This window comes from Oryctolagus cuniculus, chromosome 1, assembly GCF_964237555.1.
Source record: "Oryctolagus cuniculus chromosome 1, mOryCun1.1, whole genome shotgun sequence".
Lineage (NCBI taxonomy): Eukaryota > Metazoa > Chordata > Mammalia > Lagomorpha > Leporidae > Oryctolagus > Oryctolagus cuniculus.
Window position 1 is genome coordinate 68,061,615 of NC_091432.1, and position 27,885 is coordinate 68,089,499.

Below are 27,885 nucleotides of genomic sequence, written 5' to 3' on the forward strand. Positions count from 1 at the left end.
AGGCCCCTGGTCAAAGGAGGGAAAGACAAAGATGAACTGCCAGCTGCTCTGCCTTCAGTAGGGAGGGGGTCAAGAAAGAGCCAGTAGGGCCCTGGGGACAGCACAGGAGCAGGGACGCCTAGAAATCATGGGGGCTCAGCAGAGAGGTCTTCGTGGAGCTGGGGCCCAGGGAGGTGAAGTGTGAGTAAAGCCGGAGGGAGCCAACAGGTCCAGGAAGTGCACAGCTGGCACTGCCCAAAACAGGTGCGGTGAGGGAGGAGGAGGAGAGTGAGGGGCGGAGGGATCAGAGAGGCCCTCACAGCAGGCTTAGGAGCATGAGCGGCCCACTCAGGGGGCCGCGTCTGTGTGGAAGGCTGTGATAAGGTGAAGGCGGGTGGGCAGACATGAGTGGGACAGGGCCTGTTCTTCAGTGGGGAGTAACAGCTTACAGATCAACCCAATAATGTTCTCTTTCTATCCTCATGCGACCCCATCACCTCTGCATGGCAGCGGGGGAGGAATCAGGCTTCCTCAGCTTTGCCAAGGGAGACCTCATCATCCTGGACCATGACACCGGGGAGCAGGGCATGAACTCGGGCTGGGCCAGCGGTGTCAACGAGAGGACCAAGCAACGTGGGGACTTCCCCATGGATTGCGTGTATGTCATGCCCACCGTCACCATGCCACCACGGGAGATTGTGGTGCGTATGCTTTCTCCGCCCAGACCCGTTCAGATGCAGTGAGGGGCTGTGGCAGAGGAACGGTGTGCAGCTTCTGTGAGGATGAGCTAGGATCCTAGGGGACCACAGACCCAAGGTGGGGGCAGCTCCCAGACTTGTGTCAGGGGAGGAAGGAGAAAGGTGGCCTGGGGAGGGGCGTGTCCTGCCCTGGCTGCAGGGCCCCGGGCACTGTGGAGACCCAGGGAGCACAGCCCTGAGGCAGGCTCAGCTGAGCAGGCAGGCTGGGCCCAGCATGAGGAAGCTAGCAGTGACTTCAGAGAGCCTAGAGAAGGGAGAGGCTCCCAGAGTCAGACTAGGGCATGGGCTCCGCTCGACGGGCCATCTCCCTCAGCCTCATTCTGGAAGGTTCTGGGCCTCCTCATGTTGATCCCAGGTGGGGAGCTGACTTTAGTCCCCTGCCTCTCGGCCCCTAGGCCCTGGTCACTCTGACCCCTGACCAAAGGCAGGACGTTATCCGGCTCATGCAGCTGCGAACAGCAGAGCCTGAGGTGCGAGCCAAGCCCTACACGCTGGAGGAGTTCTCCTACGACTACTTCAGGTGACAGGCTCCTGGGGTGGACAGGGAAGGGGAGGGGCTACGGGACAGTGAACTACAGCCTCCTGCAGCTAGTTTTCTGGGAAGGTGCTACCTGCTAGGTGAGCCTCGGCAAGTTGTCTCACCCTTCCTGCCTTCATGTAAGAGATGGGGACTGCGCCCACCCCTAGGCAGGGCCTGGCTACTCAGGACCCACACCTGTGCCTGCTTCACCAACTCAGAAAGGTGGGAAGCCAGGCAGGAAACAGGCAGCTGCAATGCCACTTACCTAGTCTAAAGAGGATGCTGTGGTGAGGGGCAGGGCAGAGGCTGCTTGGAGGAGGTGGCACGTGCACATCACAGGTCATACAGCAAGGCAGGGCCTGTTCTCTGTCCTCAGCCTGCAGGCACAGGGTGGGTAGGGGTTCTCCCCCAGGGCTGCCTGCAGTTGGGTCAGTGTTGACTGTCTCTGTGCTGTGGCAGGCCCCCACCCAAGCACACGCTGAGCCGTGTCATGGTGTCCAAGGCCCGTGGCAAGGATCGGCTGTGGAGCCACACACGGGAACCACTCAAGCAGGCGCTGCTCAAGAAGATCCTGGGCAACGAGGAGCTCTCGCAGGAGGCCTGCATGGCCTTCATCGATATCCACACTGGTGGGGGTAGGGCCGGGGTGGGCCGGGGTTTCATTCGGACACCTCCTTCCCTCTCAGGGGGCCTGTCTGGTCTGCCACGTGCACAGCAGCTGCCTTGCCCACTCCCTCCCTTGATCCTGTCATTTGTTTGACACATATACTGTGCCTTGTGCTGGGCCAGGCACAGGGACACTGCCATGACCAGCCCTGGCCCCTGGCCTCATGGGGTGACATGTTGATGGGGATCAGTGCCAGCATGGTGAACTGACCCCACCTGGAGGAGGCAGCAAGGGCCTCCCAGGAAGTGGCTGAGGTCAGAGGCTGCAAAGAATGTTGCTAGGCCAAGGAGAGGGAGAGGGTTCCAGACGGAAACAGGTCTGCAGGGCCGTTTCAAGGGCACAGAGTAATCACGTAGCTGGTGGGCAGGTGTGGGACACAGAAGAGTCTCAAGCCCCAAGGCCAAAGGAGCCCCCTGTGGGAGTGGCATGGTCCCAGGAGTGATCTGGAATCCATCCAGGCTAGCATGAGGACTTGAGAGACAGGAGGCTGGGAGCCTGGGGCTGGTGCCTGGGAGGAGAAAGGATGGGTACTTTATGCCCATTTCATAAGTGAGTAGCCTGAGGCTCAGGGACCTACCCAGAGGCACATGTGTGAGGGGACGCAAACCCTGCCAGGGAGTGGGAGCCTCTGACCTCTGGTCTCAGGCTAGTACTCCCATGTGCCCCGCCCGAGCCCTTCCTTAACAACCTCTCACCTGTGCTCAAGTACATGGGTGACTACCCATCCAAGCGCACGCGCTCTGTCAACGAGCTCACTGACCAGATCTTTGAGGGTGCTCTGAAGGCCGAGCCCCTCAAGGACGAGGCATACGTGCAGATCCTGAAGCAGCTGACCGACAACCACATCCGGTGAGTGGGCGAGGTGGGCAGGTGGGTGAAGGGCTCCGTGTCCTCCTGTCCATGCAGCCTCCCAGGCCTTCCTCACACAGGAGGGAGCTGTTCTTGGCCCCTCTAATAGCTCAGCTTGGCCTTGAGGCCCAAGGACAGCCTGTCAGGAACACAGAGGTGGCAGCTGTGCCCCTTTGAGCCTGTTCAAGTTAAACAGCCCCAGTTCCTCTAGCTGGTCCTCCTGCCTAAGCTGCCGGGACTATCCCTGCCGGGCTCAGGCCCTGCTGACCATGTGCAGGGTCAACCCTGAAGCATCCCTCCCTGGCTCAGGCCGGGCTGACCATCACTTGAAAGCTCTGGTTGCAAATTCTCCTGTGTCAGGGGTGTTGGCCCCCAGTGTCCCTGCCTCCTCTCCAGGGGTCAGCCTGAGGCAGGCGTGGGAAGTCAGGACCCTGCTCATCTCAGAGAGTAGGAGAGAAGCCCGCCCTCTCCCCCGACACTCAGTTCCCAATTTCCTCCCCAGCTTGGTTACCCTGTACGTCTCTTTCACAAACTCACCAGGAACTACATTTCAGGGGTTTTCACAATGCCAAACCCTAGCATCCACCAGGCCCCCAGCCAGGATACACTTCCCTCCCGTCAGGAACACTGAACTCAGAGTGGTGCTTGCAGGAGCCCAGGGAAGCTGGTCTAACTCAGTGCTATTCAAAGCATGAAGAGTTAAAGAGGTTCTGCCAGACGTAAATCACACCATGCTCCCTCTCTCAGGAAAGTCTCAGTGGAGCCAGGGTTGGTAACAAGGTGGATTTTCATTCTGGCACAAGCACCTTGTATCCCCGTGACTGGTAGCAAGCAGTGTGGGGCCTGGAGCCCCACGTCGAGGTGCACTTACTGGATGTGGCCGTCAGGGAGGCGGGTCCGTGCTGCCCTCAGAGAGGGTGAAGGGCAGGGCAGGCATCTGCTGCAGCAGCAGGCGCTGATTCCCAGCTGGCAGCTGCTCCTACTGGCCACTGGGCCTGTCTTTCAGGTATAGCGAGGAGCGAGGCTGGGAGCTGCTCTGGCTGTGCACAGGCCTCTTCCCGCCCAGCAACATCCTCCTGCCCCACGTGCAGCGCTTCCTGCAGTCCCGCAAGCACTGCCCACTTGCCGTGGACTGCCTTCAGCGACTCCAGAAAGCCCTGAGGTACAGCGGCTGCCGGGGGCAGGGGTGGGCACTCCCGTGGGCTCCCAGCCACACTAAGCTGTGGGACAAGCTTGTTGGGGATGAGGACATGGTGGGGCCCATCCCTGGGGAGCCTCATTGCTCGGAAGCACGTAGCTCATACCTTCAAGTCTGTCCAGGAGCCACAAACACCCGAGTTGTGAAGTCTGCTCACTTCCTTGGATTCATTCAGTCTCCTACACAGCCCTTGGTGTTGGCACCATTAGCATCCCCTGTTACAGCCCAGGTGGTGGGGCTCGTCACGGGCTTGGAAATGCTGGACGGGGATCAGATCCAGTGTTTGCCTCCAAAGTCTCCGCTATTCCTTGGTCCCCACAAACTCACCCACTCCTGACCCTGTCCCCATCCTTATTTTCAGAAACGGGTCCCGGAAGTACCCTCCGCACCTGGTAGAGGTGGAGGCCATTCAGCACAAAACCACGCAGATCTTCCACAAGGTTTACTTTCCTGATGACACCGACGAAGTGAGAGTCACTGGGTTCTCAGTCTGCAGACACCTCACCAGGCCGGGCCTCCTGGCTTGCCACCGCCTGAAGCCTGTGCACTTGCTGCCTTGTCCTCCTGCCCTTCAGAACGGTCAGGGTGTAGTCAGAAGACCACAGCTTCCCTGCTTCCCAGAGCTCTCCTTGGAAGGGTGTGCTGCCTGCCCTCTCCTGCCGCCTGGGAGGAGGCTCTGCTTTGGAGAAAATTGTTCTTTTCCTGCTGAGAAAGGATCCATAGTGGGGCCTCCTTCCCTGCCTTGTCCTGGGTGTAGGAGCCCAGGGCCTCCTAGCTCCAGGCCTCCCCTGTTGTCCTGAACCCTGGCTCCATCCTCAGTGCATACCTGGTGTGATCGGGGTCCCCTCCACACTTGTGCTTCCCTCCACACATCCTGTTTGTCTGTCACATCCATTCAGGCTGCCTCATGATCCCCATCTCATCTTAGCACACTGTCTCACTCAGTTGAACTTGAGTCCAACATCTAAACTTGCGTGTGACTAACATCAGGATGCCACAATAGGATTCAGGTTGCAAGGACAGAGAACTTGCTACAATCTGTTCCCTCCAGTAGAAGCCATCCCCACAGCTCTTTCCTGCACCTAAACCCCAGACCCTCAAATCCTCGCTCTGGTCTGGGCTGCTTTCCCCCTTACACCTGTCTCCTTCCCTACACCCGTCCCTGCTGTGAGCCCTTGGCCTCATGCTGCACAGCTAGACCCAGGATCCTGGAAGCCAGGGCCAAGTCCTGCTTGGTGGGGCAGGGTGTCTGAGATTTGGGAAGACCCTGAGAGGAGCTGCTTTCCCCAGTTTTATGAAGGCTGTGTTGGGCTCTGGACCCCCAGGGAAGACACCTCAAAGGAAGGGTGTCTTACAGGGGAGAGGGGCATGGGAGGAGTACAGAAGCCAAGTGAGCACCACCGCCCCCTCCCCCAGGCCTTTGAGGTGGAGTCCAGCACCAAGGCCAAAGATTTCTGCCAGAACATTGCCAGCCGGCTGCTCCTCAAGTCCTCCGAGGGATTCAGCCTCTTTGTCAAAATCGCAGACAAGGTGGGTCTGCCTGACTGCTCTGGCCCATGTGTGGGGAGATCTGCTGGAGCTATAGGAACTTCTGGGGGAGAGGGGGAGAGGGGAGGGGGGAGACGGTCATGCCTGGCATGGGACAGCCTTCACACATCCCTGTAGCCTGCCTGTGCATGGAACAGCGGCCCCTAAATCTCTCTCCTCTGAGGCATTACACATGACCTCAGATCATCTGGGGAGCCATGTGCCCATTCTAGGATTCTGGGCATGCCATATGTCCCCCTGCCTTGCTGCACACAAGTACTTTCCAGCTGTGCTTTGGTCCCTCAGCTGCCACGCTGCCATCAATTCACCCTGAAATAACCCTTGCAGGGGACCCTGACTGTCCTCACCTAATAGATCACAGGAGGGGCTGAGAAGTAGTGTAACATATCCCAGGTTGCCCAGCAGGTGGCACCCTCCCACATAAGTGCCCCCACCATGGACATCTTAAAGGCACGGAATTAAAGCCCCTCCCAGGAAGGCTTCCTTGCCCTGTGGGACAGAATTAGGAGCTCCCTCTTACTGAGCACTGATAATCCCTTGGATGTCCACACTTGTTTCCACACTTCATGCCTGTCCCTGTGCCAGACATAGGGACCCAGAGGCAACCTTCATGAGGTCCTAGACTCAGGGGAGCGCAGAGCCCATGGGAGGAGTGGCAGGGACTCTAAAGAATGTCCGAGGCAGGCTCTGAGCCTCATTCCTGGCTGCTTTCCCTAGGCCTCAGGAGGACCTTGGTGTCCTAGGTGCTGAGTGAAAGGACTGCTGATCTGGGCAGGAAGGTGGCTTCTGACAACGCACAGCAGGCACTGTCAGGGCGGGTGGGGCCGATCACACTTCTGACCAGGAGTAGACTCTTTCCAGAGCAGGGGCCACCAGCAATGCCCTGGAGGGGGGAGTCAGAATACTTAGAACTGCCTGAGTATGCTCTAATGACCTCGTCTCTAGGTCATCAGTGTCCCTGAGAATGACTTCTTCTTCGATTTTGTTCGACATCTGACAGACTGGATAAAGAAAGCACGTCCCATCAAGGATGGTAATGAGGCCCGGGCCTGAGACCACCTGAGGCCCAGACCAGGGCAGGTGCCATGGTGCAAGGCCTACCTGGGTGGGGTTCAAACAAGGGCATCCTCTGTGCTGGGACTTTCTGGGTGACAGTCAGCTCTGTGCCACAGGAATCGTGCCATCACTCACCTACCAGGTGTTCTTCATGAAGAAACTGTGGACCACGACAGTGCCAGGGAAGGATCCTATGGCAGATTCCATCTTCCACTATTACCAGGTGAGCCACCGAGGCCTCTCTGCTCCTGTCTTCTCCATACACCACCAGCCCTGCAATACTCCGAATGTTGAGGGGCCTGTAAAAGTCAAGGCTGTAAGGGATTACTTCTGGACCACTGGGGCCCAGGGACTGGCCCAACCACCAATCATTCTGTCTCTTAACCCCTCAGCTCTTCCTCTGAGCTCCTAATCTCTACCTGTACAGGGGCCTCCCTCAGTGCCCAGCTGTCCTCTGAATTTGAGATTCTGCTGCTATAAGTGCGTATACTCAAGACCTCTGTGCCATTCTGTAAACGCCTGCTAGCACAGGCATGCACCCACAGGAAGCCAGCACAGAAGCCTACCTATTGAACTTGAACTAAGACAAGTGTCTACCATGTGTGTGTCTACCAGGCCCTGAGAAGTAGCACATTGTTCCTGTTACAAAGAAACTGAGACTCAGAGTGGTCAGATGACGTGATTAGACTCAAAGAGCTGGGGGACCTTGGGTTTGGCTCTAGTCTTTGTGGCTGCAGATCAGGGCTCTTGTCTGCACTGTAGCCTATTTACATGCTGGGCAGGGTGGAGGGGGCGTGGATAGTGGCTGCTGTGGCACCTGCCTCCCCACCCCCACCCCAAGATGGCCCAGTGAGTGAATGGCACCTGACCCAACAGCTTCCCCAAGGTGGACTTCCTCAGCTCCTGTGTCCTGGACTGCACCGTTATTTTCCCTCTGGAGTATCTGGAAATCCAGCATCATCCCCACCAGCTGGGTCAGTCTACCATCGTCTCCTCTGGATGAAGGCAGTGGCCTTCTCCCCAGCTTCTCCCAGCTATTTTTGTCCCCTTTCAGTCTCCTCTCCACAGCGTATTCATCCTGCTTCCTGAGCCTAGCAGGAGCTTCCTATGGCTCTTGGGGTCCAACTGCGAATCCTGACTGTGGCCCTGCATGGGGGTGCCTATACTTACATCTGCTGCCTTGTCTTGCACCCGGTACCCCATGTTCAGTTCATTAGAGCTACATTCTTTTTTTCAGATTCTCAGGTGTGCCATACAGCCTTTGTAATGTTCTGTCTGGGGTGTTGTTCCCACAGCACTGATTTTTTAGAATCAATTCAACCTTCTTTACCTTAAAGGAACTTATCCCTGTCCCAAGACTAGAGCATAGATCAGGTCGCACTGTTACATGCTCTCACAGCACCGTGAACAATTCCATTAAAGACTAACTATACCTCAGTTATTAATGATTATTAATGTCTGTTCTTGCATCAAGACTATACATCCCATTAAAGTAGAAAGGGTATGTGTTGTTGCTTGAAGGCCTGGCTCATAACAGATACTCAGAAAATGTCGTTGGATTGATGGGAGGATGAATACTGAGTGAATTTACTGGTGGATATTGTTAGGTAGTGATTAGACTGATGATAAGGAGACGTGTGTGAGTGGATAGACTCATAGGTGGATAGGGTATGGGTGAGTAGATGGAAAAGTTGATGGATTGTGACTGACTCAGCTCTCCGCTGGGCAGTGTGTCCTTAGGTCAGCCTCTGTTTCCCTACCCTTGAAATTGTAGACAAGATGATCCAAAGGCTCCAGGAGCCTCTGGGCAGCGCTGGTGCTTCAGAGCCTTTATCTTTGGTCTATCTCACATCCTCATTGCTCTGGTTCTGGGCCTGCAAGTTCAATGGAGTGGGAACGCTGGGCTGAACACACTAACAGGCCATGCTGAGGGATTCTTCCAAGAGAGGACAGACACAGGGGGCGGGGAGGTATGGAGCATTCTCAAGTTCACCAGCTGGTCACTCTGAATTTCTGCTTAAATGGCGCTGCTTACCTCACTGTACTCTTATGAGGTAGAGGAGACAATATTCAGACATGGCTATGCTTTCAAACTGTACCGTGCGGAATCTGCAGGCACACTTGCTATTTCCTTGTCCTGTGCCACCTCCTTTGGGTGAGCAGTGTCAGCTGAGGCTGCAGAAGTGGTGGGCCCAAGTGCAGGGGTAAGACAGCAGCTCCCAACTTTGGGGTGGTGGGGAATGAGCCTGCTTCCTCCAGCTCCTTCTACACCTGTGACCTGCTACATCTCTGGCAGGAGTTGCCCAAGTATCTCCGAGGCTACCATAAGTGCACGCGAGAGGAGGTGCTTCAGTTGGGGGCGCTGATCTACAGGGTCAAGTTTGAGGAGGACAAGTCCTACTTTCCCAGTATCCCCAAGCTGCTGCGGGAGCTGGTGCCCCAAGACCTCATCCGGCAGATCTCACCTGACGACTGGAAACGGGTGAGCAGGCTCTGTGCACTCCAGGGGTTGGGGTAACAGGTGCTGGCCAGCAGCGCAGGGAAGTACCCTCTGTGGCTAATGTATGTGATGAAACCTCCCTCTGCCTGATTTATTCTCCAGTCCTCCCTGGATTCAGTTGGACACTTGGCAGTGATTTGCCCTGTCCTGCTACCATGGTGGCCTGATTTCCTTTCTGCCTGTGAGAGGGAAGGGAGATCCGAAGTTCATCAGCTGGGATGAGGGAGGAGACTCGCTGCCCATGTTCTGGGCCTGGCTCTGACAGTGCAGATGGGCAAAGTGATGGAGGGAGAGGACTCTAAATGGCATGCCTGACCCACTTCCTCCTGCAGTCCATTGTCGCCTACTTCAACAAGCATGCAGGGAAGTCCAAGGAGGAGGCCAAGCTGGCCTTCCTGAAGGTCATCTTCAAGTGGCCCACCTTTGGCTCAGCCTTCTTTGAAGTAAAGGTATGCTTGCGGGGATGGTGGGGGTCCTCAGAGGAGGAGGAGGATGATGAGGGGCAAGAGATGGCACAGAGACTTCTCCCCAGGCTGAGGAAAACCATTATGGCCTTGGGCACCTACCATAGCCAGGAAAGGAGAGAAGCCCGCTTAGCCTTGTCTCGGCTAAGGACTCATCCCTGGAGACAGAGGAACCAAAGGCTCAGTGAAGCAGGGGAGGCAGAGTGGAATGCCCTGGGAAACGAAGAACAGCTTGTGATGTGACAATGAAGAGGCTTCAGGAATCTGGCAGAGGCCTGGCCTAGATTGAAGAGCTGGAGGGCTTCCTGGAGGTGACATATGAGCTTTCCAGGGAGACCCTACCCCTGGAAGCAAGACTGGGTGAGGGGTCAGATTAGGATGGGTGAATAGATAATGACTCATTCAGGTCTCTGATGGGAAGTGTGTCCTTAGGACGGGCCTCCATTTCCCTGCTCATCGAATAGTAGACGAGATGACCCAATGGTTCCAGGGGCCTGTGGGCAGCCCTGGTGCTAGAGAGGCTTCATCTCCTGCTTTGGTCCACCTCGTGTCCTCACTGCTCTGGTTCTGGGCCTCTGGGTTGAAGACACTGAGAAGAGGACATAAGGAGGGGGTCCAAGAGAGCACAGATCCAGCAGGGGACGGTAAGGAAGAGGCTCAAGTTCAGCTTCAGGGGATGAGTGTACAAGAAGCCTTTGAGGAGTTTGCCTATGGAAGGGAGAGAGGGGTAGGTGGGTATCTGGAAGCAGGTGTAGGGTTTTTAGATGATGGGAGACATAAGGGCTGAGAGAAAGGACATAGCAGACTCCCAGAGAAGTAGGAGGAAGCGATGGAGCTGCAGCTGGGGACCCATGAGAGGAGGTGTGGTAGCTCGGAGGGCCCAGCAGAGGTGGCAGCCATGAGACATGGAGGGGCCGTCAGTATCTCTGCACTCTGAGCACCACCTAGGCAGCAGGAGAGGCTGACTTTATCCCTGCCGGGAGGGGCTTCATCCCACTCCCCAGATGCTTCCCTTGCTCTGGCCCACCCATCTGACGATTTCCCATCTACCTTTGCCAGCAAACTACAGAGCCAAATTTCCCTGAGATCCTCTTGATCGCCATCAACAAGTATGGGGTCAGCCTCATTGATCCCAGGACCAAGGTGAGCAGGGACAAGAAAGTGGGTGGGGGCTCCTCTGTCTGCACAATCAGGGTCCCAGACCCAAGCCCCGTAAGCCCTGACAGCCTCCTCCCCACATCTCTAAACAGTTTTGTTTGCTGGAGACTCCCTTGCTTCTCATTTGCATCTTCAAAATTGCTCCCCCAGAGTTACTAACAAACTTCTTGCTACCACAATCCATGGACTCCTCTTAGTACTTGGCCTTCCAGCACCAGTGGACACTACCATACTCCCTCCCCTTCTTGGTCAGGGAAACTGACTGTGCTAGGGTACCTGCATGTCACTGCTGCTCACGTCACGGGCCACAGCAGTCCTGACCCAAGGGCCAGGAGGGAGGGTCCTGCCTCATCCTCAGAGGGGTCCACCGAGACAGCTGAAGAGCACTCACGCCCACCGTCTTCCCCTTGGCTTCGTGGGCCACAAATCCCTGTTTGCCTCCCCTTCTCAGACACCTTTGCGGGTTTCTTCGCTACCCAGCCCATGCATATGATGCTCCCCAAGTCCTGTCCTGCTTTCTTCTTGTCTGCTTCTTTAACTCTCCCTGGACCATCTCACCACAGGCCTGCAGTAGGAGTTCCCTCAGGCCTCCCAAATTTCCAGTTTCAGCCCCACGGACCCAACAACCTGCTGGACTGCCCTCACCCACTGGCCCCAACCAACACCTGCAGGGAAGGCGCCTGTCCCCACAGCAGCTCCAGGCAGAGCAGGCCTCTGCCTCTTGCTTGGATTCTCACGGGAGGGCCTCAGGCCTTCCGGAAGTGGAGTTGCTGTTGGAGCTGGGGGGAACAAGGCCCCTGGGGCCAGGCTCTACACCTTCTTGCCCATTCTACTCCCCTAGGACATCCTGACCACACACCCATTCACCAAAATCTCCAACTGGAGCAGTGGCAATACTTACTTCCACATCACCATTGGGAACCTGGTGCGCGGGAGCAAACTACTCTGTGAGACGTCACTGGTGCGTGCTTCCTTCTGAGCCTGGAGGGGGTGGCTCTGCCTTGCCTGCAGCTTTGGGGGAACAAGCATAGCTGTGCCAGCTTGGCCTGGGGGCAGAGTCAAAGATCAGCCAGGATCAAGGTCAGGTCTGTGTGAGGTTCAGCTTAGGTCTGGGGCTTAATCTGAGCTGAGGAACAGTTCTCTCATCCAGCAAGCATGAAGCACCTTCAGCATGTGGGATCGAGCCTGTGGTGGTAGCCCTTCCCCAAGTTCAACAGCAGAACCCTGGCAATGAGCCCTCCGGGGCTGAGCTCAAACTTCCAAGGTGTAGCTCAACTGGTAGCCTTTAGAGTTATTCCTGCTGGGAAGGACCCAGGATGTGAGAGACCCACAGATAGGGGTTTCAGGTGGGGGGGCAGGGTCTGCCTCGGCTTGGGTTCCTGTGTGCGCTTCGGGACCTGTATCTGCTGTGAGGGGCTAGCCTTGTCCCTTTGTGCTCTGCTTATATTCCCCCTGCTTCCAGGGCTACAAGATGGATGACCTCCTGACTTCCTACATCAGCCAGATGCTCACAGCCATGAGCAAACAGCGGGGCTCCAGGAGCAGCAAGTGAACAGCGGAGAGGAGCTACTGGCTCCCTGGGGAGCAGCTGGCTGAGGCCCATGGCTACTCCTGCAGCCGAGGGAGACCCTGTAATACAGATGGGGAGGCAGGCCAGGCAGCCACACTGACACACTTCTCCAGGGAGGGAGTCTCCTCCCACCGCTGCGGTACCTGGGTGAACTCGAGTCCCAGCTTGCTGTGTGGCCTTCCCAGCTGTAAGAGCCAGCGCTCCTGGATGCTGCTTTTTTGTCTCAGACCAATGCTACCATGCAACCCCCTTCTGACTTTCTGCATCCTGTTGGCACAGAGAAATTGGGAGGAGAGCCTAGCTTTCTGTAATGGGAAGCACCCAACCAAACAGGCACTGAACAGAAACCTGAGACCAGGACTCTCAGCTGGGTGAGGGAGACAATCTACTTTTATACACTGTAGTGGGATGCTGGGCCCGACCTTGACTCTCTGATCACCTCAGGGCATAAAGCATGTGTTTCATCCTCTGGCCCTACCGTGTCTTTTCTGGCAGAGGGGACAAAAGGGGGTGTGGTTCAGGACGGTGCCCTGTCGCAGGGTGTCCTCTCTAACTGCCTTCTCAGTCTGTCCCTGCTTGGCCAAGCAGGTCTGAGTTTGAGGGTTGGGGTGATCGAGCCCAAGGTATACCTGAAGCTGTCTTAAAGGGACCATCTGGGAGCAGAGCAGGTTAGGGGCAAATGCTGGTCATTGGGCTGGGAGAGGGAGAAATCAGTTTCTGGGCCTTACCTGGGGCCAGTGGAGCCAGAGCAGCTCTTCCATCCTGTTAGAAACTTCTCCCCGGCTCCTCTAGACATGTTCAAGACCACTGCCGTCTTGGGTTAAATCCCTGTACCTGGTGGGTGTCTGTAAAATGTTTCTTGTGACCAAGGTGGGACAACTGCTGTCTGGGGTACGGGCTTCTGACAGGGCAGCTGTGATCTGGGGTGAGGCACCTTCCCGGCTGTGCTGCACTGAGTGCCCAGAGAAGTGACAGTGGAGAAGTCTCTTGAGGGAGCTGTTTTCTGACACTGCAGTAACAGTGTCCAGGGCCTGTCTGCCTTCACACAATCACGTCTGTGTCATTCCCACCCACCTGCTCTTCCTTATCTCCCCACTGCCAGTGTAGCAGAGGGAGGGGCTGGTATGTGCAAATGAAACCTCACTTTCTGCAATGATAATGTGGCCTCTGAGGCACCCACCTGTCCCACCAGTGTTTTGAAGGCTCCATTTAAGCCCAGACCAAATCGAGTCAGAAGGAAGGTGGTCTGCCCCTATACCAGCTTTATACAGATGGGGGTACTCAGACCCAGAGAACACTGTAAATGGGTGAAGATCACACAGTGGAACTCACCTCACTGCTCTGAACTTTGGGTTTCCCTACAGACCAAAGGCTATTAGGTCAATCCAGGATTGTGCCCATCATTCCAATGGGGAGTCGGTAAACCAGAAGGTATGAGGACGCATCCCACTGCACAGTAGATCAGGAAAGAGGTGTGGAAGGAGACCTTTGCCCCTGACTCATGCCCATACCACCTCTTATCCTCTGACTTAGGAGTGATCACAGCGGGCAGGAGATACCAGGGAAGGTAGGATCAGACAAACTCTGACCCCTGGAAAGCAACCAGCTCCAGGTGCAGGACCACACAGAATACTGTTCCCATTTCTAATCCCCTTGAGATACATTCTTAGAGAAAGGCTGGGTCAAGTGATCTCTCGAGAGCCTCATGGCCCTTCTGCATGCCTTTTTTTTCCTTAAAGATTTTATTTTTTTGAGAGGAAGAGAGGTCTTCCATCATTGGTTCATTCCCCAAATGGCTGCAATGGCTGGAGCTGGGCTGATCTGAAGCCAGGAGTTTCTTCTGGATCTCCCACGTGGGTGCAGGGGCCCAGGGACTTGGCCATCTTCTACTGCTTTCCCAGGCATTGCAGAGAGCTCGATCAGAAGTGGAGCAGCCAGGACTCCAACTGGTACCCACATGGGATGCTGGCACTACAGGCAGCGGCTTTACCTGCTACACCACAGCACCAGCCCCTGCATGCCTTTCTTGGCCACCCCCCAGCGTCACTACACTTGGCCACAGAGAGAGGAAGAAGGGGACCAGCTGTGGTTAAATTTTCTCTAAAGTCATCCTGTAGGAGAAAGAGAACACGCTAAAGGAGGCATCCTGAGAAGATGATTCAGCCATGGCGTCCTAAGGACTTTGAAGTAAAGTGGGTCAGTGTGGTTCCATGAGGGTTCTAGTTGGTGACTCCCATGGGCAGGAAATTTGGTGGTTTGAAATTCTCCTTGGGAAACACCAGTAGCACACTGTCTCTCTTGGTGGACACTGGTGGTTTCCGAACCCGCTTAGGGGACACTGATGCTTTGATGTCCTTCTTGGCAAGCCTTCACATAATGATGTGCTCCTTGGGGGCAGGGGTGGTCTGACCTCCCTCTTGGGGAACACTGGGGATTTGATGTTTTTCTCAACAAGCCCTGTTAGAATAATGTTCCCTTTGGGGAAGTCTTCGAGGTTTGTGGATCTCCTCTTTGTGTACTGCTGTGATACGGAGGTAGTTTGGGTATCTGAGGGTTCTTCTGATTCAAGATGGCTAGAAGATGCCCTCAGTCCAAGAGTTTTCTGTGATTCTATTTTAGAAGCTGTTTCCTGAATATCTGTATTAAAACTCCTCAAGTGTCACTTCTCCAAGTTTTGTTGGCTTTGTGATGAACTCAATCATTTCTTAAATGTTAGAACCTCTGAAGCTCATTATTCTAAGTTTGCACTCCTAAGATCTTATGAAAACTTACAGATGATCCTCCAGTTTTGCCTTGGGCAGTGAAGTCCATTGTGTTTATGCAAAGGTTCTGGTTCATATCCTGCTGCTCCACTTCTGATCCAGCTCTCTACTAAAGGCCCAAGAAAAGCAGTGAAAGATGGCGTGTTTGGGCTCCTGCCACACATGTGGTAGACCCAGAAGAAGCTCCTGGCTTTGGCCTGGCCCAGCCCCAGCTGTTGCAGCCATCTGGGGAGTGAAACAGTGGATGGAAGATTTCTCTCCCTCTCTCTGTAACTCTTTCAAATAAATAAATAAATCTTTTTTTTTAATAAAGGGATTAGGAGGCTCTCTTCAACTTTTTATAAAAGCATTCAATACATCCTTGAGGATGGAGTGCTCATGACTTAGTCACTCCCTAAAGGCCCCCAACTCATAATACTTTCACACACTGGGTATTAGATTCCAGCATGCAAGGGGTCTTTCAAAAATGTGTATTACAAGAAAAACTATGCAAGGATTTAAAAACTCTTTTGTAGCACAATAGGCCAGCACTGTGGCTCAGTGGGCTAATCCTCCGCCTTGTGGCGCCGGCACACCGGGTTCTAGTCCCGGTCGGGGCACCGGATTCTCTCCCGGTTGCCCCTCTTCCAGGCCAGCTCTCTGCTGTGGCCCGGTAGTGTAGTGGAGGATGGCCCAAGTCCTTGGGCCCTGCACCCACATGGGAGACCAGGAGAGGCACCTGGCTCCTGCCTTCAGCTCAGCGCGGTGCACCGGCCGCAGCGCGCCGGCCGCGGTGGCCACTGGGGGGTGAACCAATGGCAAAGGAAGACCTTTCTCTCTGTCTCTCCCTCTCACTGTCCACTCTGCCTGTCAAAAAAAAAAAAAAACACTTTTGTAGCACAATAAACTTAATTCCATTTTTCCATGAACTTTTTGAAGTACCTTCATATGAAATTTCGAGGAACACATACATTCAAATCATGGTAACAGCTTATCACAATCTGGGATGTCATAAAAATAGTAGTTGGGAGAAATTAGAAAAGTCTGAAATAGATGACTTCAACTTCCACTTTAAAAATATGGAAAAAGAACATTAAATTAAACTCAAAGTAAGCTAAAGAAAGGAAATAATTATCATTGTGGAAGTCAAACAGAAAACAACAGAACAGAGATCTTTTCAATAAAACTGAGTAACCTCTAGCCAGACTGATAAGGCATAAACTACTAATATCTGAAATGGGAGAGACATATTAAAAGAACAAGAGATAGTATGTCGGGGGCCCATGTTGTGCATAGCGGGTAAAGCTGCTGCCTGTGACACTAGCATCCCATAGGGTGCCAGTTTGTGTCCTGGCCGCTCCACTTCTGATCCAGCTTCCTGCTAATGGCCTGAGAAAAGCAGCAGAAGATGGCCCAAGTGCTGTCCATGTGGGAGACTCTGAAGAAGCTCCTGGCTCTTGGCTTTAGCCTGGCCCAACCGTGGCCATTGTGGTCATCTGGGGAGTGAACCAACATATGGAAGACCTTTATGTCTCTCCCTCATTTTCTTTAGCTCTAACTTTTAAATAAATAAATCTTTTAAAAAAGAGATTGTGCTAATAAATTTGAGCATTTAGAAGAGATAGGCCGGCGCCGCGGCTCACTAGGCTAATCCTCCGCCTAGCGGCGCCGGCACACCGGGTTCTAGTCCCGGTCGGGGCGCCGGATTCTGTCCCGGTTGCCCCTCTTCCAGGCCAGCCCTCTGCTGTGGCCAGGGAGTGCAGTGGAGGATGGCCCAGGTGCTTGGGCCCTGCACCCCATGGGAGACCAGGAAAAGCACCTGGCTCCTGGCTCCTGCCATCGGATCAGCGCGGTGCGCCGGCCGCAGCGCGCCGGCCGCGGCGGCCATTGGAGGGTGAACCAACGGCAAAGGAAGACCTTTCTCTCTGTCTCTCTCTCTCACTGTCCACTCTGCCTGTCAAAAAAAAAAAAAAAAAAAAAAAAAAAGAAGAGATGAATAAATTCATTGAAAGACACTATCAATGTTGACCAAAAAGAATCTGAAAAGCTCTATTAGGCATTAAAGAACTTTCAAAGAAAATGCCACATCTTCATTAGTGAATTCTAAACATTTAAGAAATTAAAACATACAAATTCCACATAAAATCTTCCAGAAATTTGAAAAGACAATACTTCCCAACTTATTCAATGAAGTCAGCACTGCCTTAATACCAAAACCAAAGAAATTACAAGAAAACTCCAGAACAATGTTTCACAAAAATAGATATAAACCCTCAATAAAATTTTAGCTAATAATCTCCAACAATATGTAAGAAAGAAACTGCATCATGACCAACTAGGTCTATGCCAGGAATACAAAGCCATTTCAACATTTGAAAATCAATGCGATTCGTTTAAAAAAAAATACTAGCTAAATAGTACAGTCCATCTGATCTCAGGAGATGCAGAAAAGCATTTGGCAAAATCCAGAAACTGGTACTCATAAAAATTCTCAGCAAATTAGGAACATAAGGAAGTTTTTTCAGTTTGATAAAGCCATATCTGGAAAACCTTCAGCTAACATCTGTTAAATGCTTTCCCCATTAGATCATTAAGAAAGCAAGGATACTTCTTTTTAACACTTAAATTCAATGCACTTGAATTCTAGCCAATGTAATGTGGCAAGAAAAAAATCAAGAACATTCAGACAGAATAGGAAGAAGTGAAACTATCCTTAATCACAAATGGAATGATCATCTATGTAGAAAATCAGAACTGACAATAATAGTGGGTAGAACTAATAGATGAATTTAGCAAAGTTACAGAATACAAGAGCAATATATAAAAATCAACTGAATTTCTATGTGCTTGCAATGACCACTGGAAATTGAAATTTTAAAATACTATTTATAATAGTAGAAAATCTAAGGGGTAAACCTGATAGGCATATATGCTAGAAAGCACGAAATCTTGCTAAGAACTGAGGAAAAGCCTAAGTAAATGAAGAGTCTAACTGTCTTCCATGGTTGTGGGTTCTGCACCTGCAGATTTAACCAACTGTAGACTGAACATATATTTTAAAAATTGCATCTATAGTGAACATGTACTGAACTCCACAGATACCAAAGGACTACTGTACTGTACTCATGTATTGTGAGACTGAATGTGAAGATGTTAATTCTCTCTAAGTTGAAGTGTAGGTTCAGTGCAATCATGAACTAAATCCAAGGATGCTTTTTCTTTTATAGAAACTAATATACCAATTCTAAAACTCAGATGGAAATGCAAAGGACCTAGAAAAGCCAAAACAAGAACAAAGAACAAAGTTAGAGAACTCACACTATTTGATTTCAAATCTTATTAGAGAGCTATAGTAATCAAGGTAATATGATATTGGCATCAGCAGATCAATGGAACAAAAAGTGCATAAACAGACTCATACATGTACATGAAGAGGCAATTTTAAAATAAAAGTATAAAGGTAATTCAGTGGAGATAAGATAGTCTTTTCAACACATGGTGCTAAAGCAACTGTGTATATGCCAAAATGTTTTAAAAACTTCAAACCATACCTTACAAAAAATTAACTCAAAGTGGATCATGAACCTAAATATGAAGCCCAAGCCCATAAAAACAGTAGGAAAAAATATAGGAGAAAGTATGTGTTACTGTAGGCAGAGATTTTAGAAATGACACAAAAATTATGATTTATAAAAGGAAAAAATAAATTGCATTTCATCTAAATTTTAAAATTCCACTTTTCAAAAGATATCCTTAGAGAAATGAAAAGTTACAGACAAGAGAAAATTATCTGCAATGAATATGTCTCGTTGTCTTAGACCACTTTTTGCTGATACCACAGACTAGGTAGTCTACAAAGAAATAAGTTTTTCAACTCACATCTTAGAGGTCCGAGGTCAAGGGCTGCATCAGGTGATGGGCTTCTTGCTGGCAGAGTCCTGAGGCAGGGCAGGGCCTCACAGGGTGAAAAGCTGGGAGCACACATGTGTCCTCTGGTCTCTTTTTTATAAAGCCACCAGGATTCAACCATGGGGGCTCCACTTTGATGACCTTCTCTATTCTTCATCACCTCCCAAAGGTCCCACCTTTTAGCACAAGAGTTGGATTCAAAGTTCTCACCCTTTTAGTCCCTCATAATGTGGATTAAACATGAGTTTCAGGGATGACAAACTATATTCAAATCATAGCATGGATAAAACACTTATATTTAGGGGCTGGTGCCATGGCATAGCAAGTAAAATCACCGCCTGCAGTGCCGGCAACCCGTATGGGCACCGGTTCAAGAGCCAGCTGCTCCACTTCCAATCCAGCTCTCTGCTATGGCCTGGGAAAGCAGTAGAAGATGACCCAAGTCCTTGGGCCCCTGAACCCACATGGGAGACCCAGAAGAAGCTCTTGGCTTCTGGCTTTGGATAGGTGCAGCTCCAGCTGTTGTGGCCAATTGGGGAGTAAACCAGCAGATGGAAGACCTCACTCTCTCTCTGCCTCTCCTTTCTCTGTGTAACTCTGACTTTCAAGTAAATAAATAAATCTTAAGAAAAAGAATTTACCTATTTTTTTGAAAGGCAGATTACAGAGGGAGGGAGGGAAAGAAGGAAGATTGAAGAAAGGAGGAGGAGGGGGAGAGGGTGGGGGAGAGGGAAAATGAGAGAGAATGAATCAATCTTCCATCTTCTCATTCACTTCCCAAATGCCACAATGGCTTAGGCTGTTCCAGACTGAAGTCATGAGTCCAGAACTCAATCTGGTCTCCCATGTGGATCACAAGGGCCCAAGTTCTTGGGCCATCTTCTGATGCTTTCCTAGGCTCATTTATAGGAAGCCTGATAAGAAGCAAGGGAGCCAGAACTCAAACTGGCACTCCAGTGTGGGATGCTGGCATCACACGTGGCAGCTTAATCCACTGTGCCACAATGCCGATTCTTGCCCTTGTTTTCTTGTGGGCATTTGGGGAGTAAACCACTGGATGTGCGCTGTCTACCTTTCAAATAAAAAAAATTTAAGAAAGAAGAAAAATTACAGGAAAAATAATGTTTCTATGGGCAAGCCCACCTACCCAGCAAAGGATGGACTCAGAAACTTGAAGGAAGCAGAAGTGAGGCACTTACTGATAGCTGGTCTTGAGGGCAGTAACCAGCAGCTGGGCGCAGGCATCTCCCTTAGAGATTCAGCTCCTTTTGTCTCTGCCACGCAGAGATCCTTCCCCCCAGTTCTTCATTGACTAAGCAACTTGGGAGGTACAATTTCAACTCCAGAAGGGATCTAAAGTGTGAGGTATTGGGGATGAATGATGCTGGGCAAATTTAAGACAGGACAGGGAAGAAGTTACACTGTGATGACAGCAAGGTTACCAGGACTTGGGACTGGAGAGAGCACCTTGTACTAGGCATCTGATGGTTACAGACTACAGAACTGCTAAAGGTTACAAAGATAACACATAGTGTAGTTTGTAGAGCAAGCTCAGCAGCTGACCTACTTTGGAGTTTTTGTAACCCTCTTGTACATGCTACTGAGTCCTAGTGTCATGGCTGCAGTAAGGCTAAGCTAAGTCTTTGTGGTCATTTCTCACACTGAACACTGTATTGAAAAGACTAGGTACTAACACAAATATAGCTATCACATAAATATTACAAATCTTGTCAGTGCAGAGATGCTCTACCACAAGGGGAAGAGGGAGAAGACTCAAGGTGGCTGACTCCTCATAATTAAGCTTCTTTTCTAAGAAGCCTGCGACTCAAAAGATAGCAATAAATCCTGTGAAAGAGGTTTATTTAATTAGTAGAGTAAAATTTCTATAAGGTAATACTGGTTAGTTTTACACCCTCATGCATTCTTTTAATGATCACAGAGAGCATACAAGGACACAAAAAACACCTGTAAACACCTTGAGGAAAAATCTCAAGTTAAGTAAAAACATGCAACTAAATCCAGCAGAGTTGGTGCTGGAGTTCCTGCTGGAAAGAGGAGACTGCAAAATTGTGAAGCAATGTGGGAAACGCGCGGGGTGGGGGTGGGGTTCTTACAGCGTGGTGTCTACACAATGTCAACAAAGGAGAGGCCCCATCCTGAACAGAAACTATTGGGAGCAGATCTGAGTTCCGTCAGTGAGTGGACTGACAATGAGAGGAAAGGGGTTTGAAGTTCAGGGCACCAGAAGAAAATCTTGGAGGACACTTCTGATGGTAAGACAGAAAGTGCTGGCATCTTGTGAAAGCAGCAGTCAGCTTCTGAAGAGAAGTAAAGACATACCTGACACCTAAGGCTGCTACTGCAATAATATAGGATAGAAAGATAAAGAGAAATTTGGCCCCTAAAGGTCACAATACATTAAAGAAACAAGAGTAACAGAAGAAGGAGCCTCAAACTAAGAAAACGGAAAGTGTCCGAGATTCTCCTCTTCTTCCTATCACAGTATAGAATTTCACTGCTAATAGCTGGCCCATGACATTCAAAATACAAGCAACAATACTTACACTGAAGTATTTTTACAAGCGTACTGACAGCCAACAGAAATGAAAATCAAAGCTTCTGGACAAACAAAAGAATAACATCTGCCCTCCCCCCAATTATGCCATGAAGTAAAGAAAAATTGTTAACATACTCCAACATCGAGTAGTCAAAAATTTTAAAATCAAGTGATTTCATAGTTAAAATACCATAAAGCAAAACTGAAAAATTTCAAAAAACTTAACAGAGATCTGAAACAGAAATTGATATAAACAACAAAAACAAACAAAAAGAAACTGATAGAACTGAATGAAAAATGAAAAAAAGACAAAGGTAAACTCACAAGGTATACAAAGAAGAAAAGCTGGAGCTGGCATGGTGCAGTAGGTTAAACCACCACCTGCAACACTGGCATCTCATGACAAAGCACCTGTTTGAATGTTGGCTGCTCCACTTGTGATCCGGCTCCCAGCTAATGTCCCTGGGAAAGCAGTAGAAGATGGCTCAAGTGCTTGGGTCTTTGCTACCCATGTGGGAGACCTGGATGGAGCTGTAGGCTCCTGGCTTCATTGTGACCAACTGGAGAGTGAACCAGTGGAAGAAAGATCTCTCTCTTTTTTTTCCCTCTTTCTCTGTCACTCTGTTGTTCAAATAAATAAAACAAATCTTCATAAAAAAGAAAAGCTGAATGAACTGGAGGATAATAACATCCAGATTCAAGAAAATAAAATAAATGAAGAGAATAAAAAAGACCACAGAGAACTTGCCATGAAAAAAAATCAAAAAGTAAAAAAAAAAAAAATTTCATATATGATAGCATTACAACGAATAAAAGACTTGAGTATAAATTTAACGCAAAGAAGAAAACTTATACATGAAAAACTAGAAAATACTGCTGATAGAAATTAAAGAAGAAATAAATAAATGGAAAGATATTCCAGGTTAATGGATTTGAAAATTCAATATTGTCAAGATATCAAAATGATCTACAAATACACAATAAGTACTATCAGTATCTCAGTGACATTTGTTATGTCCTAAATTCATGTGGAATCTCAAAGAACCTCAAATAGCCAAAATCATCTTGAAAAGGAACAAAGTTGGAGGATTTACAAACTTCTTGATTTCAAAAATTACTACAAAACTACAGTAATCAAAACAGTATGATGCTACTATAAAAACAGACATATAGACCAAGGGAACAGCATACAGAAACTAGAAATAAAATCTCATATTCACAGTAAATTGAAATCAGACAAGGATACTAAAACCATTTAAAAAGGGAAAAGACAATCTTTTCAAAAAATGGTGCTGAGAAAACTGGATACAGACATTCAAAAGAATTAAGTCTGATCCTTATGCCACATACAAAGATAAATTCCAAATGGGGGCGGGGGCTGATGCCATGGTGCAGCGGGTTAATCCTCTGCCTGCGGCGCTGGCATCCTATATGGGCACCGGTTCTAGTTCCGGCTGCTCCTCTTCCAATCCAGCTCTCTGCTATGGCCTGGAAAGGCAGTAGAAGATGGCCCAAGTGCTTGGGCCACTGGATCCGCATGGGAGATTAGGAGGAGGCACCCGGCTCCTGGCTTCAGATAGGCGCAGCTCTGGCCGTTGTGGCCATTTCGGGGATGAACCAATGGAGGGAAGACCATATCTGAGTACCTGGTTCAAGACTCTGATGTTTCACCTTTCCAATCCTGTTTCTTGATAATGCACATCTTGGTAGGGAGTGTTCCAAGTGCCTGGACTCTTGCCACCCGCAGGCAGGAACTGGATGGAGTTTCTGGTTCTTGGCTTCGACATGGCCTAGTGCCTGCTGCCGTGGGCATTTGAGGAGTGACCAGTGGATGGAAGATCCCTCTGTAGCTCTGCCTTTAAAACAAATAATTCCTAAAAAAGATTTTTTTCATATACCATACAATGGGAAATAATCACCACCATCAAGCAATTGACACATCCATCATAACACATACTCAAGAGTTACTATTTTTTGTGGTGTGAACACTTAAATTCACCCTCCTGGCAAATTTCAAGTAGAGAATATTATTACCTTTAGTCAGAATGCTGTGCATTAGATCTTTGGAACTTATTTGTTTGTATAACCAGCACCTCTCTTCTTTCTCCTCCCCCTAGACCTTGGTGAGTCTTTGCTTCTGAGTTTGACTATTTTAGATTTCACAAGTAAGTGAGACCATGCCGTGCATTTCTTTGTGTCTAGCTTAGTCCATATAACATCCTCTAGGACCAATTATTCATGTCCTGCCTAATTTCTTGAAGATTTAAACTTTTATATCGATAAATACTTACATTTATCTAGTCTCCTACAATAGACTGAATCCTACTTGACGGGAATGGCAACATCCCCTTCTTATTGTCAGTCAAGAGGACAGGCTATAGAGCTTATGCCTGTGTTTGACTAACGCCGTATTTCAAAATATTCTATTTTTATTTCATTGTACTAATAGCTTTCACGTGGCAGATCTTGGGCCTTTCTTCTTTGGAATTCTCCAGATTGACTGGGATCCAGACATGTGCTGTGGGTCTGGTTTTCTTTCAGAGCCAAGGGCCATTGAGTGGCATGGGATTATGTCCACTGGGGAATCAGCAAGCCACAATGTATTAGGAAGCATCCCAATGCATAGTAGATCAGAAAAGTTGTGTGTGGAATGAAATCCTTGCCCCTGACACCTTAGTCTCTGACATAGGAGGCCGATGATTACTGTACCCATACCTTAGGCTTTGTCAACCTGAGTGATCACAGAGGGCGCTTAAAACCACATAATTTACCTTCAGATTCCCAACAGGTTGCCTTTATTGACATGCTGATGTTACTAGTCACTCTTATCAGGGGATACTATGGAAGTGTTAGGATAAGACAAACTGCAATCCCCACAGAGCAACTCATTCTAGATCCAAGATCACACATTTCCCCTTGCCTATCCTGTTGAGATACATACTTATGGAAGGGCTGGACCTTTCCATAACCTTTCTCAGGAGAAAGGTTCTCCTGAGAGCCTCAGTGGCCCTCTGTGTGCCTTTCTTGACCATCCCCTACTTGGACACAGACAGAAGGAGGGAGAAGGAGAGTGAGATGTGGCTAATTCTTCTTTGAAAAGAATATGTTGTATGGAGTAGAATATAGTGTTACAAAGGATTCACTGGAAGATTCAGTCATGGGTGCCTCTATGGAGGGCAGTACTGCTGGTGGCCTCCTGGATGGAGTTACACCAGTTAACACAGGGTGCACCAATTAACATAGGGTTTGGCAAGCACTAGTTTCTTCTTGGGGGCTAATGAAAAATGAAAAGTGCCTGGATGTCTGTTTACATCCTTGGTTAAAACTGGGTAGAGGGCTGAGTCCAAGGGCTTTGCACAACTCTGGAAGGAGGCTTTACATATCAGCGTGGAGCTTCTTGAATCTCAATTCTTTCCTCTGGAAGGTCTATGCTATCTGTGGGATAGAAAAGAAACACAAATTTCTTAAATGTTACTGCCTCTGTCTGAAATCCAAGTCATCTCTCAAATGTCAGCTCATCACTCACCCTGCTAGATTCTTTCCTCCAAGCCCTCCCCACTGTCCCAGACTTTTGGCAAACTTTATTAAAGCTATCTAATTGAGCTTGGGGCTTGGGCTTAAGACTCTAGTCATAAGCACTAGTTCACCATGGAAGCCCTCAGAAGGCAAAGGCTGACTGCTGCGTAAAGTTGATACATTTCTCAACTATTAGTTGATTACAAATTATTCAACAGAAAAAGCAACACATTCTCAATTACAATGGTAGTTTTCTATGGATAGAGAATTTGTCTTGCTTGCCACTGCAAATAACCCTCAGAAGTGTTTGCTACACATTATGTGCTGAATAGATAATTTTTGCCTGACTTATAGGAAAAAACAGATAGTAGAGGCTTCTAATAATGGAATTAGGAAATTGAGACCAATTCTACCAAAAACAAATTAAAAACTAGATGATCTACAAAAACAAAAAAAATCTTAAAATTATAAGAGTTTATAGTATGGTGAGGAAATAGGGGACAAGAATCTAGCTGAAAATGAAAACTCAGAGATGTAAAACCAGAATTCAAAGTTATTTTTGTGGGGGCTGGTGTTGTGACGTACCAGCTTAAGCTGCTGCCGGCAACACTGGCATTCCATATGGGTGTTGCTTAATGTCCCAACTGTTCCATTTCTAATCTAGTTCCCTGGTAATGCACCTGGTAAAGCAGTGAAAAATGGCCCAAGTACTTAGGCCCCTGCTACCCATTGTAGGCGATCTGGATGAAGCTCCTGGTTTTGGCCTGGCCCAACCCTGGCCACCATGGCCATTTGAGGAGTGAACCAGCACATGGAAGATCTCTAACTCTGCCTTTCAAAACTGAACATAAACAAACAAACCTGAAATAAGTTTGTTTGTTTTTGTTTTTTTGTTTGTTTGTTTGTTTACCATGGGGATTTCCACTGGACTTGAATTTTTAGGTCAATTCCATGACAATTAATATTTTCATGATATTTTCAAATCATGAACATGAATATATGGCTCCAATTATTTGGGTCTTTTATTTTCTCAGTAGTTTTATGGTTTTCAGTGTCCAATGTTTTTACTTGTGAGGGCCTTTAAATTTAAGTCTATTTTGTCTTTTTTGCTTTCTTTTGTTTACTATTTTAGAATATCTCTTTCTCATCCTTTCACTGTCAACCTATTTGTATCTTTGGATCTAAACTGAGTCTTTTAAAAAAGAGACAGCATTTAGTTGGATCATGTTTCTGTAATCCATCCTGCTAATCTCTAACTTTTGTTTGGAGAGTTTAATCCATTTACATTTACAGTAATTTTTTTTTGACAGGCAGAGTGGACAGTGAGAGAGAGAGAGACAGAGAGAAAGGTCTTCCTTTTTTGCTGTTGGTTCACCCTCCAATGACCGCCGCAGCCAGCGCGCTGCGGCCGGCGCACCGCGCTGATCCGAAGCCAGGAGCCAGGTTCCTCTCCTGGTCTCCCATGCAGGTGCAGGGCCCAAGGACTTGGGCCATCCTCCACTGCACTCCCGGGCCATAGCAGAGAGCTGGCCTGGAAGAGGGGACAGAATCCGGTGCCCCGACCGGGACTAGAACCCGGTGTGCCGGCGCCGCAAGGCAGAGGATTAGCCTATTGAACCACAGTGCCAGCAAGCTTCTTGAATATTTATATTCATGTCTTTTATCAAAGGCTATTAAAACTGAAAAACTTGTAGTGAGACTGATCAATAGTTAAAAAATTAAGGCACAAAATTAAGGGATATGACTAGAGATGCTACAATCATCTGAAATGACATTCTCAGGTGAGACCGTATACATCATTTTGCCAATAAATGTAAAAATTTAGATCAGCTATTCTTACAGTATCATTTAGGAACCTTTGGATGGCTCTGAGATCCTTTTGGGAGAGGGGATCCACAATATTAAAATCATATTAATAATGCTACTGATATGTTATTTACTGTTTTCATTATCATCAATGTATAGTGGAGTTTTGCAGAGACCACATGGCAGGTGATGTTTGCAAGAGCTTGAATTCAGGAGTAGACTTGAGGATGCATATCATCTATTAATCCATAAAGAGATTTGTAACAAGTAAAATACTTCCACACTTCCCACTGTAGTATTGTTTTGTGATTACTTTAGGGTGAAATCTTTATCTGATTGATTAAAGAGGTAGACAGGCAGATAGAGGGAGGGAGACAGAGATACAGAGATCACCCATCTGCTGTTTCACTTCACAGATGCCCCACAACAGCCACAGCTGATCCAGCCTGAAGTCAAGAGTCAGGAACTAAATCTGGTCTCCCACCGGTGTGGTAGAGACCCAACTACTTGAGTCCTTACTAGCTGCTTCAAGACTCAAACCCAGGCACTCTAACATGGCATGTGGGCATCCCAAACAGCAGCTTAACCATTCCATCAAATGCCCACCCCTGAAATTATTTTTAAATGAATCAGTAAATACTTTATGGTATTATGGTAAAAATGATAGATACTAGACATGCTAAGAAGCAAATCTATATTCAGAAAAAAGTATCAGTTAATAGAACCAGACCCAGAAATGAGATGACAGAACTTGCAAATAAAGATATTAAAATAACAACTGTAACTATATTCATAAATTTAAAGGAAACATGAACATAATGAAGACAGAAAGGGGGAAATATTGAGAAGGAATCAAATGAAACCCCTAGAGATAAAATATATAATATCTGAAATGAGAACTTGATCATCTGAAATTAACAGCAGATTAGACATTATAGGAGAAAAGATCAGTGGAGTAGAAGACAATCTATGGAATAACCCCATGATTCCCAACCTCTGGTTTATGTCCCTTGTATAAACACCTTCCCTTGAGCTGGATAAGAAAAGTAAAAATGATAGACTATGTCTCCCTTGATTAGGCTATATTAT

The 27,885-nt window shown here is 48.9% G+C and overlaps 2 protein-coding genes across 16 annotated transcripts in view; one reads left to right on the forward strand and one right to left on the reverse strand.

Moving 5' to 3' along the window:
• MYO7A (myosin VIIA) overlaps positions 1 to 12,738 on the forward strand; it is a 68,297-nt gene extending 55,559 nt beyond the window's left edge. For 8 of the 12 annotated variants that reach the window (XM_070075774.1, XM_070075777.1, XM_051850518.2 and 5 more), the window contains 14 exons: positions 490 to 680; positions 1,133 to 1,257; positions 1,717 to 1,874; positions 2,620 to 2,773; positions 3,780 to 3,935; positions 4,333 to 4,438; positions 5,388 to 5,501; positions 6,465 to 6,552; positions 6,692 to 6,798; positions 8,872 to 9,057; positions 9,408 to 9,524; positions 10,599 to 10,682; positions 11,539 to 11,658; positions 12,160 to 12,738. In XM_070075774.1, the coding sequence (XP_069931875.1) occupies positions 490 to 680; positions 1,133 to 1,257; positions 1,717 to 1,874; positions 2,620 to 2,773; positions 3,780 to 3,935; positions 4,333 to 4,438; positions 5,388 to 5,501; positions 6,465 to 6,552; positions 6,692 to 6,798; positions 8,872 to 9,057; positions 9,408 to 9,524; positions 10,599 to 10,682; positions 11,539 to 11,658; positions 12,160 to 12,249 (1,796 nt within the window). In that variant the 3' untranslated portion in view covers positions 12,250 to 12,738. Of the gene's footprint in view, positions 1 to 489; positions 681 to 1,132; positions 1,258 to 1,716; positions 1,875 to 2,619; positions 2,774 to 3,779; positions 3,936 to 4,332; positions 4,439 to 5,387; positions 5,502 to 6,236; positions 6,407 to 6,464; positions 6,600 to 6,691; positions 6,802 to 8,871; positions 9,058 to 9,407; positions 9,525 to 9,607; positions 10,184 to 10,598; positions 10,683 to 11,538; positions 11,659 to 12,159 lie in introns of those variants that run through there. The other 4 variants (XR_011389417.1, XR_011389416.1, XM_070075793.1 and 1 more) reach the window with 4 other exon arrangements.
• A 1,917-nt stretch (positions 12,739 to 14,655) lies between these two features.
• Positions 14,656 to 27,885, reverse strand: part of LOC100350306 (glycerophosphodiester phosphodiesterase domain-containing protein 4) — a 165,804-nt gene continuing 152,574 nt past the window's right edge. For 3 of the 4 annotated variants that reach the window (XM_051850711.2, XM_008263628.3, XM_051850704.2), the window contains exon 17: positions 14,656 to 24,909. In XM_051850711.2, coding sequence (XP_051706671.1) covers positions 24,857 to 24,909 — 53 coding nt within the window. In that variant the 3' untranslated portion in view covers positions 14,656 to 24,856. The remainder of the gene's footprint in view (positions 24,910 to 27,885) is intronic. The other variant, XM_051850695.2, reaches the window with a different exon arrangement.